The sequence below is a fragment of the Pristiophorus japonicus genome, chromosome 16 (assembly GCF_044704955.1).
Source record: "Pristiophorus japonicus isolate sPriJap1 chromosome 16, sPriJap1.hap1, whole genome shotgun sequence".
Lineage (NCBI taxonomy): Eukaryota > Metazoa > Chordata > Chondrichthyes > Pristiophoridae > Pristiophorus > Pristiophorus japonicus.
Genome location: NC_091992.1, coordinates 108,474,228 through 108,489,383, shown reverse-complemented (window position 1 = coordinate 108,489,383; position 15,156 = coordinate 108,474,228). Strand labels below are relative to the sequence as shown.

The 15,156-nt window shown below is 43.4% G+C and overlaps 1 protein-coding gene across 3 annotated transcripts in view; it reads right to left on the bottom strand.

Annotated features, from left to right (window-relative positions):
• Positions 1 to 324: 324 nt before the first annotated feature.
• ccdc57 (coiled-coil domain containing 57) overlaps positions 325 to 15,156 on the bottom strand; it is a 159,136-nt gene continuing 144,304 nt past the window's right edge. For all 3 annotated transcript variants that reach the window (XM_070857664.1, XM_070857663.1, XM_070857665.1), the window contains one exon: positions 325 to 4,216. In XM_070857664.1, the coding sequence (XP_070713765.1) occupies positions 3,996 to 4,216 (221 nt within the window). In that variant the 3' untranslated portion in view covers positions 325 to 3,995. The remainder of the gene's footprint in view (positions 4,217 to 15,156) is intronic.

The following is a 15,156-nucleotide window of genomic DNA, read 5'->3' as shown; positions in this document are numbered from 1 at the left end:
CAGGAGCTGTATTATTGATACTGCTCCAAACTCGTCCTGCTGATGGGTGAAAAGTGTAGTGGGTTAGGAGTGGATTCACAGTAAGACAACCACCTTCTTTGAAGGGGGAAATGGAGCAGTTGATCATCAGTCTCTGGGCAACCTTTACATAGGTTTTAATGCTTTACAATTATCATTTTGTCATTGCTGTTATGTGTGCTTTTAATGTAGAAATTATTATCCACAGCATGTGATTGCATATCAGCATTTTATTAAAATTGTTATTGCAAATAGATGAATATGGCTGATGCTTCTATTACTTTTAGCTCCTTTTCTGTTTGGGAGCTAATTTAACACAAGACAATCTACATGTACCTGTATCTCTAAGTCTTATCATTCCAGCCTCTAATAATGTTTCTTCATGCTTAACAACATCCAACTATCTGCACACATGACTTGTAAAATGAAGATCAGATAGTTAAAGAGGGAGCTTTAAAGTTACCACAGTAGTTGTTTATTCAGCAAGTTTTTTCCAATCCCCAGTCTGTGCAGAATTAATTGATCTCCCCAGGAGAGCAGTTGTGGGCTGCAATTGGCTTCAGAGTCTGCCTGTATGCATTTATTTTTAAAGGAACAAAAATTAAAATACTTGAACTGGAAACTGATTTTTTTTACAGTAATGTTTCAATTAGGTTAAAAAAGTTTGCTCATTCTATTTACCTTAAGTTTGTTAAAAGAGAGAGTAACAAACAATTCTGCAGTAAAAACCTGCATCTGCTACATTAGTGAAATGAAACCTGGAAGAATCCTGAAGTGTGTGCTAGCTTAATGGAATTGCAGAGTTGCCTTTTTGGGACAGTCTGTGTGAAACAAATTCCTATCTGGTCTTTGTAACACTTGTACTTTTTGCTTCAGATTTCAGTTCATGTGAGTTGGTAGTGATACATACGTATGTTGTAATTTATAATCTTTGCAGTTTTTGTTGAATGTTTCTGATTTGTTCCAGTTTCAGTAAGGTGGTAAGGTTTTGCTGTGGATTTTAGCATTAGCTCCTTCATCCAGTGCAGTTAAGGTATCTCCATTTCCTAATCTGTGTTGAAGTACTTGATCTCAGCTGGGTGGTAAACCATCTTCCCATATAATGAATTGCAGTGACTGTTGTGGCAGTCACTGTGATTTCAGCAACATCTCACAAAATACAATATGATGAATGAGCAGTAAATAAGATGTATTTTGCTGGTGTTGGTGAGGGAGGAATATTGGCCAGGATACTGGGAGAACTCCCTGCATTTCTTCTAGTAGTGTCATTGGATTTTTCATATCTACTGAAACAAGGCCTTGGTTTAAAGTCTCATCTCATGAATGGCACCTCTCCCACCACAGCATTGGAGTGTCAGCCCAGATTACACAGAAGTGGAGTTTGAACTCACATCCTGATTCAGAAGTGACATTGTTATCAATTGGGTCACACTAATAATTTCTCGACCATGTGCAACCCATTGCTCACAGTTGGAGGGCTTGCATCTGCTCAAGGGGATTGGGGAAAGAGGTTCCCCTTGGTTCGAACAAGTTCCAGGCAGAGTTTTATTGTGCACATTGCATTCCAGTGGTGTAGGAGCCCTGCAGGTATATTATGACTGACGATTGCATTTGTAACACTTGCTTATAATTTTTTTAAATACTTACTTTGATTTTACAAAAATACTACTTCCAAGATATGATTGTTTGCAGTCTGCCAATTTGTTTCTCTTCTGTTTTTGATTTGCACCACCAGTATTGCTGAGGAACTGTTCCAATAAATTCTTACTGATGATACCTGCAATGTATGCCTCAAGCCGTAACATTTTTAAATGCAATTCTGCAGTAACTGATATTGGCATATCACTAACTATATGGAGCAATACCCAGAAATAAGTTCATAAATAACTTAAAGGTCTGAAACATTAATGCACCAAACCACACTATCTGAAGAGCAGATATATTAAATCCCTTGCCAAAAGATGGGATTTCTTGTTGTGGTCTATTCCACATCGTATCCTTTGCGAGAAAGATCTTGGCCATAAATAACAAGTTGCATTTATTGTACAGCAGAAGTTTCCTTTTGAAAGCAAACTTCATACATTCACCAATAATTCAACAGCAGAGATGCAATTAGAAAAAAAAACATTTTATATGATATAAAACATCTGCAGTGGTGGAATATTTATAGCTATTCATTCCAAGAGACAATTTTAAAATAGGACTTTTAAAGTAGTCTGGTAGAAGGGGGTCCAAAAGTAAAGTCTGAAAATGTTGGAAATGCTCAGCTGGTCAGGAAGCATTCGTGGAGAGAGGAAGGTAAGGTTAATGTTTGAGCTTCATGATCTGTTGCCAGAACCCAAAAGGTCATCGACCGCAAACATTAACCTACGTTCCTCTCAACAGATGCTGCCTGACCAGCTGAGTATTTCCAGCATTTTCTGATTTTATTTCAGATTTCCAGAATTTGGAGCATTTTCCTTTCAGTTCCATAAGTAAAGTGTGTGAGCTCAACCATACGGAAAGTTTGGGATCTTCAGGTTGACATTTCTGAGCAATGGCTCGATTTGGAGAAGTTTCACCAGTTGGCTGGACTGCAAAGCGAGGCTTTCCATTTTACGGATGGAAACTAATAGAACTTGTCCTGCTCTGGAAAACACACCTCCTCTTACTAAATCCTGAAATGGTACCACGTAGTTTGTGGCCTAGGTCTGTTGCTTCCAAAATTTTGAGTGGAGAACCCCTTGCAAATATTGATACTGTTGGGAACCACCTATTCTAATATCTGAAAGACAGTGTCAACCACACAAATAGAAAATGATAGAGATCTGGTTTCTTTTCCTCAGTTTCTCGGCTGACATCCAGCCAGATTGAGAGGCAGGCTGGCTGTCAGGTGGGAAGGCCTGCGCTAGAAGGCCACAGCCGGGAACCGGAGAGGAGGGAAGAGATCGCGGAGGGAGATTGTTGGGATGGGGTGGGGAAATCTCCAGGCTGGGGTTGGCGGAGTGTGGGACTGGAGGCCAATCACAGCAGGATGGCTTGGAGAGTCGCAGAGAAGCAGCACTCCTGCTCCTCCTGGCCCACAAACCGTGCTATAAAAAGCACTTACCTACTGGATATGGCAGTTCTCTCCTCCCTTTAGCTGTCCGATTTCCCAAGCCCTGGCCCACAGCCGTCAAAATCTAATTGTTTGATCTGAGGCATGGAGCCTCATTAACATATTAAATTATTGATCTGCAATTACTTGCCCTCCCCCCAACCACCGCCCCCCACAGATAAACCAGAAATAGGGGCATTTGTGGTAGGTTGGGGTTGGATTTCAGATTATTAAGAATTTAACTCCCACCCCTCATCCTGAGGGGTTAAAATTCTCCCCAATGACTTTATGAAATGGAGGTCCTATATAGGCTAATTCAGCTCAAAACAAATAAATCCCCAGAGATAGATCATATTTATGCCAGAGTACTGAAAGAGATTAGAGATGAGATTTGTGAAGCATTGACAATCATTATGAGGAAGGCAATGGACACTGGGGAAGGACCAAAAGATTGAAAACCTGCTAATGTGATGTCCATATACAAAATGGTGACAAAACAAACACAGTTAATCACATTCCCTTCTATTCCATGTAAAATAATCAAACTGATTATCGGGAGTAAACCTCAGGATTATCTGTACCGCAATAATCTGGTAAAGAACAGCCAACATAGATTCAGAATGGGAAGATCCTGCTTGGCCAGCCTCCTCGACTTCTTTGAGGAAGAGACAACCCAACTGCACTGTGGTAAGCCCGATGGCGTGATATTCTTGACTTCCGAAGGCATCTGACAAATTTACTGCTACTTTGGTGAAATTAAGCCTGTAAAATTCCTGAAGTGTGTGGTTGTTTTCAGGAATTGTAGAGTGGCCATTTTAGGACATTCAGTGTGAGAAAAAAATCTTGTCTGTAATTTGTAACACTTATATTTTTTGTTTCAGGTTTTGGTTCATGAGAGTCTTTAGTCGCGTATATTGTAATTTCTAATCTTTGCAGTTTTTGTTGAATGTTTCTGTTTTGTTCCAGTATCAGTTAAGTGGTGAGATTTTGCCTTGCTATGGACTTTAGCTTTAGCTCCTTGCACGGTGTACATTGGTTCCATTCCAGCTTTCTTTATGGCAACAGTGTCTTGCGTTGACGGCATCGATCCCGTGTTATTCCCAAGCTTTCCTGTACCATCATCTAGAAAAAAAACTTTCATTACAAACCACAATTTTGAGTATGAATAAAACAGTGTTTTCCCCATCAGTTACTTATTTAGTAAATTAGTTTAGAAGATTTCTTATACTGCCCATTATTACACAGGAAAGAATGTTAAGGCCAGGTGTTCAAAAGGGCAAAACTGAAAATTCAATGAATTGCGATACAATGGAATAGTGTCCAAAAATAGTATCTGTCTGCTGCATTCAGACATTTCACTCCCTGCCCAAATCTTTTAGTAATAATTGTAACCTTGGAAAACAGTTGAAAGTTTTCCCCTTTTCTCCTCCTAAGAAAAAGCACCAATTTTTCTTTACAGTAAAAGTCCATGTGATTCTTTGAATACACTTTTTTCAATGATATGCTGATAAGATATATGGAGCTAGCCATAATGTGCAGCACCTCGAAGAAGAAATGCTCTCAATATGGAATATCATTTTTTGTAGATAAAGCCTTTCAATTGTAACTAAATTGCATGAGACATAATTCTTGTTGATCACAAGAAAGCACCCAGTGTGACGGTTTATGTACGGTGATACTGTTTAAAGGTAAGGAAACCGGATCATTTCTCAATCTTTGGGAATGTTGATTTAATTTATTCATTCTCGGGAAGTGAGCGTAAATGGCAAGGTTGGCGTTTACTGCCCATCCCGAGTTGTCCTGAGGAGGTGGTAGTGGGCCTTCTTTGTGAATTGCTATTCTTTGCAGCAGTTTGATACAACTGAGCAACTTGTTAGGCCACTTCAGAGGGCAGCCACATCAGTATGAGTCTGGGGTCACGTATAGATCAGACTGGGTAAGGACGGCATGTTTCCTTCCCTATTACGAGGACATTAGTGAACCAGTAGGTTTTAATGACAATCCATCAGCTTCATAGTCACTTTTCCTTTATACTGATAGCAACTTTTTATTTCCAGATTTGATCATTCAAATTCTCAAACTGCCATGTGGAATTTGAACTCATGTTCTCTGGATTACTAGTCCAGTAACATAACCATGTTCTCTGGATTACTACTCCAGTAACATAACCACTATACTAAGTTCCTAAAATCAGTAAGATTGAAACCATCCATTCTACCCATGCCGTATCCCTCCCTTCCCCTAACCCACCAAGGCTCCTCCTTTCCTATCCCTGAACCCACATCTTCCTCTAGTTTCTCTTACATCTCCCCTCGTGCCCACTCTGAGCTCATCTTGTCCATGAGGCCCGCCTCTCGATCCTATTCTCACTAAACTGCTGACCACCCAATTTCCCTTCTTGGCCCCCATGATAGCTGATATTGTAAACAGTTCCCTCTCGTCAGGTATGGTCCTCCTCCTTTTCAAATCTGACATCATCACCACTTCCTCAAAAAAAAGACCCTTGACCACTCAGTCCTTGAAAACTACCATCCATTTCCAACATCCCTTTCCTCTCAAGTCCTTGAACGTGTTGCAACCTCCTAAATCCATGCTCACCTTTCCCAAACCCATTGTTTGAACCTCTGTAGTCAGGTTTCTGCCACTGCCACTGCCACAGCACTGAAATGGTCCTAATCAAAGTCACAAATGACATTCTATGTGACTGTGGCCATGGTGCACTATCCCTCCTCATCCTTCTCAACCTGTGTGCAGCCTTTGACACGGTTGACCACAACATCCTCTTCCAGCGCCTTTTTCCATTGTCCAGCTGAGAGAGGTGTCCTCACCTGGTTCCACTCTTACTTATCCAATCATAGCCTGACTCCTGCAATGGATCTATCCTCGGCCCACTCCTATTTCTCATCGACATGCTGCCCCTTGGCGACATCATCCGAAAACAGAATGTCAGATTCTACATTTACGCTGGCGACAACCAGCTTTACCTCAACATCTGCACTGCCTCTGTGTTGTCTGATATTCAGTACTGGATGAGCAAACATTTCCTCCAATTGAACAGTGGGAAGACCGGAGCCACTGTCTCTGGCCCCTGCTACAAACTCCGTTCCCTAACCATCGATTCCATCCTCTTCCCTAGTCACTGCCTCAGGCAGAACCTGAATGCTCGCAGACTCGACTTCCTATTTGACCTGAAGCCGAGCTTCTGACACCATATCTTCTCCATCACTAAGACTGCCTACTTCCACCTTTGTAATATCCCCCATCTCTGCCCTTACAAACATACATATGAACAATGACGGACAGGTAAAGACCACCTGATTCATCGAACCTGTCCTACACAATTGCGATACCTTATGTATCACAACATATGCACTCCATCCTAACCGAAACTATGTGATCTCCATGTGCCTCAACCCATCTGCTGCTGAAACCCTCATCCATGCTTTTGTTACCTCGATTATTCCAATGCTCTCCTGATCGGCCTCCCACAAGCTTGAACTCATCCAAAACTCTGCTGCCGTATCCTAACTCGCACCAAATTCTGTTCACCCATCACCCCTGTGCTCGGTGACCTACACTGCCATCCGGATACCAAATGCTCCAATTTTTAAATTCTCATTTGCGAGTTCAATTCCCTCCACAGCCTCACGCCTCCCTATCTCTGTAACCTCTTCTATCCATACAACCTTCTGAGAACTCTGCGTTTCTGCCTCTTGTCCATCCCCCACTTCCTTCACCCCACCATTGGCGGCTGTGCCATCAATCACCTAGCCCGGAGGTCTGGAATCCCTCCCCGAAACCTCTCTGCCTCTCTCCTCATTTAAGACCCTCCTTAAAACCTACCTCTTTCACTAAGCTTTTGGTCAACTGTCCTTTGGCTCAATGTTAAATTTTGTCTGATAGCACTCCTGTGACGAGCCTTGGGATGTTTTACTACATTATAGGTACTATATAAAGGCCAGTTGTTGTAGTTGTTGGCTAACAGAGGCAGGGGCTGCCAGGACAGTGCTTGAAGTGGACAGAACGTCCGGTCTCTTGTTCCAGGGAACAGCCACACTGGTATCGTAGTACCTTTTAAATCATTTGCTGTTTCCTTCTTACCGGAAACAATAAAAAAGGCATGCTTATCTTACAAGCTCCTTCCCTAATCAGGAAAAATAATTTAACACCAGCCATTCTACATGTATCTCTAATCTGTTTTATCACTGCAGTGTTTGATAATAAAATGCCTTTATTGTTAATGGCATCCAACCAATGTAGATCATATCACTTGAAAATCGAATAATGGAACTTTAAAGAGGAAGATATAAGGTTTACCAATAGCTCAGATTATCCAATGAGTGACTAAATTATACCCACTTCCCAGTCTGTACTGAGTTAGTTCATCTCACTGGGATGAAAGTTGCATTTCTCAATACCAAGGAAAAGGAGGATTAGTCAGATTTATGTTTCAGTGACCCAGCTGAAAGTGCATATGTATGATCATTAGGAGAGGATCAGGCTCCGTTGTGACCGCTGCTTTGGTTGAATAGCCTGCTTGACACACACTGTCAACACTCACAGGTGAATAGTGGCAGCTTGAGTGAGGTATTGAAGTGTGACAGCTCTGATGGAATTGTACTCTGACAAGAAGTAGCTTCCTTCAGGACAGTAGGTGAGTAAATGACTGATAAAAGAGGAGTAATTCCATCAGAAATCTTAAAAAATATAAAATGAACAATGCCTAAGAATTAAGATTACCATTAACATACTAGCCCAGAATTTCCTGGCCCTCAGTGGTAAAAAAACAGTCGTTGTCTGAGTGGGGCACGAAAAGATGAGATAGCACCAGATCTCCACCCTTTTGTGGCGGGGACTGAAGACAATGCTTTCGGTGTTCCCAATGTTTAATTGGAGGAAAGTTTGCCTCATCCAGCTCAACGTTCCCATGAATTTATTTTTGGGTGCGCAGCCCATTCAATGTTTTTCCCATTGAAGAGCGGCTGCACGGGAGGTCGAGAGCGTTGTGCGGCTGCACAATTTAAAGGGAACATTGATCCAGCTCTGCTTCTCCGACATTTCTCCAAAATTTCCTCCAATTAAGCATTGGGAAGATCAAAGCCACTGTCTTCGGCCTCCGCCACAAACTCCTCTGACTCAATGAGTAATGCCATGGGAGATTCACTAACAATATATTAAATCTCTTGCATATAGCATGCATTGTCACACACTTCCTTTAACACTTTGGTGCTTCTCTGTAACAAGTCTCATTCACACTCAATCATAGTCAAATTTAACTTAACCTAGACAATCTTATTTTAATGCACCTCATTGGGAGGTCATCATTCTCATGTGATTGACCCCCAAGCCTTGGTCCCACCAATCCTGATTTCCACTTTCTCAAGAGCTGCAGCAGATAAGATAAACAAAGTAAAACAACTGAAAAGTTCCAAACTTGGTCCTAATGTGGGAAAGTTTAAGCTTTTAAACAATGATTCTTACATTTTAACTCTGCTCTTCAAATGACATCATCGCGTTTGCGATCTGCTAATTTAACCTGAGGCCTGAGTGGGGGAGTAGTGATGGCTTTCCCAACCGGGCTAAACCTACTGGGAACAAGGTTAGTTTTTTAAAATTTTTATTTGTTTCCTAGTGCGCCAGAAAGACCAGGAATGCTTTTCTAGGCATCACAAGAAAGTCTTGGGCCTCCTCTGACCCAGCCCCCCCACCCCCTTTCCTTCCCTCCATGGACCGTGATTCCCTTGTCGAGCCACAACAATCCAACCAACTTGTGCCAGGGACCATTTCCCTGGGTGCCCAGTGGCGGATTCCTGCCATCAGATTTTAACGGCCAGGCAGTCGCTTCCCGCCATCTTCCCGGCTGTTTTGTCGGAAATTCGGCATGCTAATAAACTCTGGCCATTAAGAATTGGCCAAGCCTGCCTGCTACTGTTCCTACACATGCTCACCACTCGCTTTGCTGCATTCCCACCTGGGAGTTAAAAATCGAGCGCATAAGTTCTGGGTGTTTGGATTATGCACAATTGGCTAACTACGTCTGAGTAAGTATTTTCTGCATACTATAATTCACCACCTGTCACCAGTTAGCACTTTCCACTCATTTATTTACTCAGGGGAACTCATTATTTTCATGATCCCTTATTCCTGGATCATCAGGCACATACTCTTCAGGTTTATGAATCAGTTCTACTTTTCTATATTGTCAATCTGTTCACATAAAATTCACAGCTGCCACAACTTAATTTCCAAAACAACATTTCCAGCTGCATTATTATCTCTGTTTAGTTTTTAGATTTGTTTGAAACAGAAAGGAAATCACCAGCAGTCAGATTTCTCTTCGGGTTTGATGTCTTTTTGAAGAGAAAAAAATACCATCTTTATACCCCTTCAGATTGCATAAGTTTTTGGATCAAATTCTGCATTTTCTCTCATTTAACTTCCTTCTGGCCCACGAGATCTTGGTCAATAAACCCAATGTCTGGTTGTTTCTATATTGACCACCTTCTTCACTCCTGTGTCCATTGGAAATGTCTAGCTCAATCCGAGCAAGACTTCTTTCAAAATGGATTCCCGATTACCAGAATGCACAGCATTTTCAGGTTTATACCAAATCAAATAATTATCTATTTAATCTTATTTAGTAAAAATTGTGCGTGACAAATAACTTAAATTGCTGTGCTTGTGGTTACAAAAAAAATTGAAAATAAAATCTGTATATTTGATGGAATCCAGCTATGTAGATACTTGCAGGATTGTATGGCGACTGATTTTAAGCTGTTAAATGGAAATGATTCAGGATTTTAATAAAAAGACATAAAACAAAAATCAGTTTCTGAATGTCACCTTGTTCAATTTTTCTGTCCGTAGAATGTTGCAAAAATTATACTGTCTGCATAAGACAGGATAAATGAAATGCCGTGGAGCATTTAATTGAAACTGAATTTATACACTTGTGAAAGGGCTAATTTGAAATAAATGATAACTGCAATTGCTTGTGAGAAAGTTGGAGTAGATGTAGTTACAAAATTGCTTGATCTGAATTTGCAATGTTGTTTTTCAAATGTGAAAGAACTCTAACTGTAATCTTACTGTCTGAAATTTGTTGCAAAATCCAACCAGTGCAAGTAAGGGTAGTCTAGATTGTGGTCACCTCATGTGCTGAACTGCTGATTTCTGCTAGACTTACATTGTTGGTTAATCATTTATTCAGTCAGGTTGTCTGCTGATAGGCAGCAATCTAAAGTGTCATCATTATTTCAAATCGTTCCCAAAACAGATAACCTTTCCACCCAGTCAAGAGGCAGTGGTGTGCAATCAAATTGTTCCCAAGATAAAAGTCCCTGTGGTGCCTGATCCAAAATATGCAACAAAGTAAAATTCGATTCAATCCCAGGAATAAAGTTGCAATTTTGTTGCAGAACTTTTCCTTGAAATTCAGCAGAAGTGTTGCATGAATGGCTCAGTGAGTAAACGCACCATTCAGTATATTACTGAACCATTGGATATATTCAAGAGGGAGTTGGATATGGCCCTTACGGCTAAAGGGATCAAGAGGTATGGAGACAAAGCAGGAAAGGGGTACTGAGGGAATGATCAGCCATGATCTTATTGAATGGTGGTGCAGGCTCGAAGGGCCGAATGGCCTACTCCTGCACCTATTTTCTATGTTTCTATTACAGACCAGAAGGGTTCAGGCCTCATTCAATACTGAGCCAATCTCAGTCAGGAAGGTTGCTGGGTTCCTCCAGCAATCTGAGCTATGGAACTAAAGAAAGTTAGCTAGGGTTCCTGCTCACGGTCGCTATCCATTGACTGTTACTGGAAAGCGTGTGTGTGCCTGTGCATGTTGTGAACAGGGAAAAGGCTTGTCTATAATGTCCTCTATAGTCAAATAGTCTGGTGACAATGCCTAGGTTCACACATGAATGCCCAACTGGGCAAGATACACACCTACAGATATTCCAGCAGCAATGACTCTTTTTCAATTTACAATATTGCTGTGAAATTGACCAATACTGTATATATTGCTCAATGATATCATGTGAGATTGCCAGATCTGCTCAGCACACTCAGCAATTACTTACATCCTACATGTTATTTCAGCAACATGCTGCCTCGAAAGATGTCCTGTTACAACACTAACATTTGTGTCACAATTTGAACGAGATCTCAGCAGCTATCCTTAAAAGACCTCCACTATTCTCTGGGTCTGGACATTTACAAATTAATATTCCTCTACTCAGAACAGCCAAAAAAGCAAAAGTACCCAGAGCCATCAATTTCAAACATGCTGCCGGGTGAAAGGACAGGTGTTGAATTGCAGTGAAGGGGGAAGAGTAAATTCAGGTGCTCTCATACATCAGTTAGCAACTGGCCATAGAGTTGCATATTACTGGTCATAGAAATATTGGGGCACGGTGGGAGGAGGGGAAATTCTTCTGTTTGAGTCAAGAGTTCCGGTACGGTAGGACTTCCACCTGCCCCTCTGTATTCGCCCCATTTTTCTGGGTCTGGGCATATTGCATATGCATGGTGGGCTTCTGGCAGGATTCCCGCCATGGAAGAAGGAGCCTGTCAGTGTAACCAAGTACTGCAGTAGGAACCAGATGAGGTGGTGAGGGACCTAAAAGGGGCATAAATGCTGCAAAAATCAAAATGAAGGCTCTCACTGAAGATCTCAGCCATACCAAAGCCTTCAACAGTCAAGTGTTTGTGACTACTGGACGGAGCAGAGGCCACAACAAGACCCTCTCCTTTGGGGGCTCTTGGGGTGCTTTGCCACTTTCCTGGGCCTACTGCCATCTTCAGCCTGGAGGCCCTGGGATCCAGCAGTAATTGGGCCGGAAAGGAGAGAAAACTAGGCACCTCGGCCCTGCCTCCACACCATCTGTACACAGTGGGCAGGAAGGGGTGGCCACCACCAAACCCAGTGGAGGGGGAGGGGAAATTCCAGTTGAGGCACTGAGGCAGCAGTAGGCCTCACCATCCAAACTTTTTGACATTTCTCCATCGCAATGGGATTGCGGAGAAAGAAAGAAAGACTTGGATTTATATAGCGCCTTTCACAACCACCGGACGTCTCAAAGCGCTTACAAAGGAGGTACATTCTCTCCTATTACGTCCTCAAAGTTTTATTTTTTTTAAATGAAGGACTTGCATTTATTTAGCACCTTATCATGTCTTTCTGAAACATCTCAAAACACTTTGTAGTGAATTATTTTTAAAGGCAGTGAAGGTAAACAGGACAGCTATTAAATATTCAGTTGATTTTTGTTCCTGTGAGATAGTAGGCCTGGAAAACATTTTCTGGAACTTTTGCCAGGCCCCATTATCTTGTCTCTAAACTTTAACGGAGCTCAGGTGGGATCTGCAGAAACAATTTGACAGAACAAGATCGTTGGCAAAGCTCAGAGTGTATTTTGCTATCATTTGTCCTGAAGCATCGCGGCAATGACTCATTTTGGGGCGTGGTTCCAGAGGAGCTGACAGCTCTCCAAAGTGGCCATTCGCCATTTGTGAGACTTTATAGTGAGTGTCAGCAAACTTTTGGTCTCGATATTAACGCGCACCCCTGCCTCCCCCAACAATGGGTGGGAGATGTTCGGGGGCATTACCTTTGTCGAATCTCCCATCATCAACAACCTTGGGGGTCACCATTGACCAGAAAATTAACTGGACCAGCCACATAAATACAGTGGTAGGTCAGAGGCTGGGTATTCTGCAGCGAGTGACTCACCTCCTGACTCACTAAAGGCTTTCCACCATCTACAAGGCACAAGTCAGGAGTGTGATGGAATAGTCTCCACTTGCCTGGATGAGTGCAGTTCCAGCAACACTCTAGAAGCTCGACATCATCCAGGACAAAACAGCCCACCTGATTGGCACCCCATCCACCACCTTAAACATTCATTCCCTCCACCACTCTCGCACCGTGGCTGCAGTGTGTACCATCTACAAGATGCACTGCAACAACTTGCCAAGGCTTCTTTGACAGCACCTTGAGGAAGCTGGGATATGCTTCCGGAGATCCTATGAAAAGTACTTGATAGTAGAGGTAGGTGAATAAAAAGCATGCAGTCATCCTTTTGATGCTTCATTGTCTTTTTCCCCCCTCCTGATGGTGAAACCCAGTGTTTCGTAGTAAAAACGGGACAGTTTCACCAAAAAGTGGGCAAGTTTTTAAAGCAGTTCTGAGCAATTACAAGAAACTGAATGGTTCTTCAGAAGCTTATCCCAGCAAAATTAGTCAGCGAGCAGGAGCTGCACACAGATATGGGGCTGGTTGAAGAGTGAAAAATAGAAATTATCAATGTTCCCAACTCATAGGGATTGTCGATCTGATAGAACTAAGATATCTTCATGAGCCTGATTAAACAAATTCTAGTCAATGTCTAGTTGGTACGACATCTTTATTGATTACCTGAACAGCAAAGTCAACAGATTGATTGCTGTTAGATCTGTAAAAGCAAATGTCAGATAAGCAGGAGGTGGAATTTCAGTGATGGCTGAACTTTGCTAAAATGACGGACAAATACGTTGAAATTCACCATCAGCATTATTGCCTCCCCATCTGCCCTAAAGGTATTGATTCCTGCTTTGCTACAATTCTATGGGACAAACTATCCTCCAGTATGCAAACAAAGTAATATTCCTCCCAGACACAGAGTATTGGCATGCTATTTTGTAAGCACCATAGCTGAGGTGTGTGGTGTATGTAGCACACAAATCACTGACTCCACACGGTCTGGTGTAAGTCTAACTGCTGTGACCTTCGTCCTTTATTGTTCAGCTCCAGAGTGCCTCCCAGGTGTGGTGGTCAGCCTTATATAGCCCTTGTTACAGGTACTACCAGGGTTTCCCACCACAGCGCCCTCTGTGGTGTGGCATAGTACTTACATTACATTTAAGGTACTGGGACGATACACACATTATTACATAACATCACCTTCCCCCCCCCCCCCCCCCACCTGGACGCAGGACAACGATACACACATCATTACATAACATCACACTTGTCCAACGGAAGGCAGGTGGGCATAGACAGTGCGTTAGTATGGTACATATTATCTGGTACATTAACTGGTTATTGACTGGTAGCGGAACCTTGATTTCCTTGTTAGCCGTTATCATTAATTGTACTTCATCCATTATTTTACACAAATACAGTGGCCATTCAGCATAAAAAAAGTAATTCTTATTATAAATTCACTATCTCACATTAACATAGCTCATTTTATACTCGCTCTGCCAAACAGAAGTTCTTTGTGGGGACCACCTCTTTGTAAGGCCCTTTTAAGACTCCCGGGTGCATTTCCTTTTTAAGGCGCCATCTTTGATGCAGGAGGATTCCACGAGGCTTCTCCTTGGGCGCCGCCATCTTTGATGCTCTGCAGCTCCGACACGATGCCGCCGCCATCTTCTTCTCCGCCGCTCCGGATGCCCTCCGCCGTCGCAGCCTCTCCTCCCCTCCGCTGCCACCTGACTTGTCGCCTCTCCTGCGGCCGTCGTGGCCTCTCCAGCGGCCGCACTTGCCGCGTCCCCCGCGGTCTCCCCTGCGGCTGCCCTGGCCGCCGACCGACGCTACCAGCTCCTCGGCGGGGCCCGCCCAACGGCCTTTTCCTCTGCGGGGTCCTTCCGAACCGCCGGCCCCTGGATCCCTCAGCACCCCGCCCGCAGCGCCCTGCCGGCTCAACCCCCACCTCCCACTAGGCCCCTCTGTGAAGGGCTGCTTGCCTGTGGGGGCTGGGGCTGCAGGGTCTCTGTGTGAGATCCGGGCCTGGGACTTGCCTATGGGGATTAAGGCTGCAGGGTCTCTGTGTGAGGTCCGGGCCTGGGGCTTGCCTGTGGGGAGATTGAGGCTGCAGCTCCAGCTCAGTTGGCGCTGCTCTCTGGGGACCCGGGGCACGGCAGCACCCCAGGGAGCAGCAGCCTGTGGGGTGATGAAGTCTTCCCAGCTACCACGGACCGTCCCCATCCACCTCCGGCCGAGGAGTGTCGGCCCATCGCCTGCAATGACCCACAGAGGTAAAGCGTGCGTCTCGTCCCCTTGGGATACCTGCACC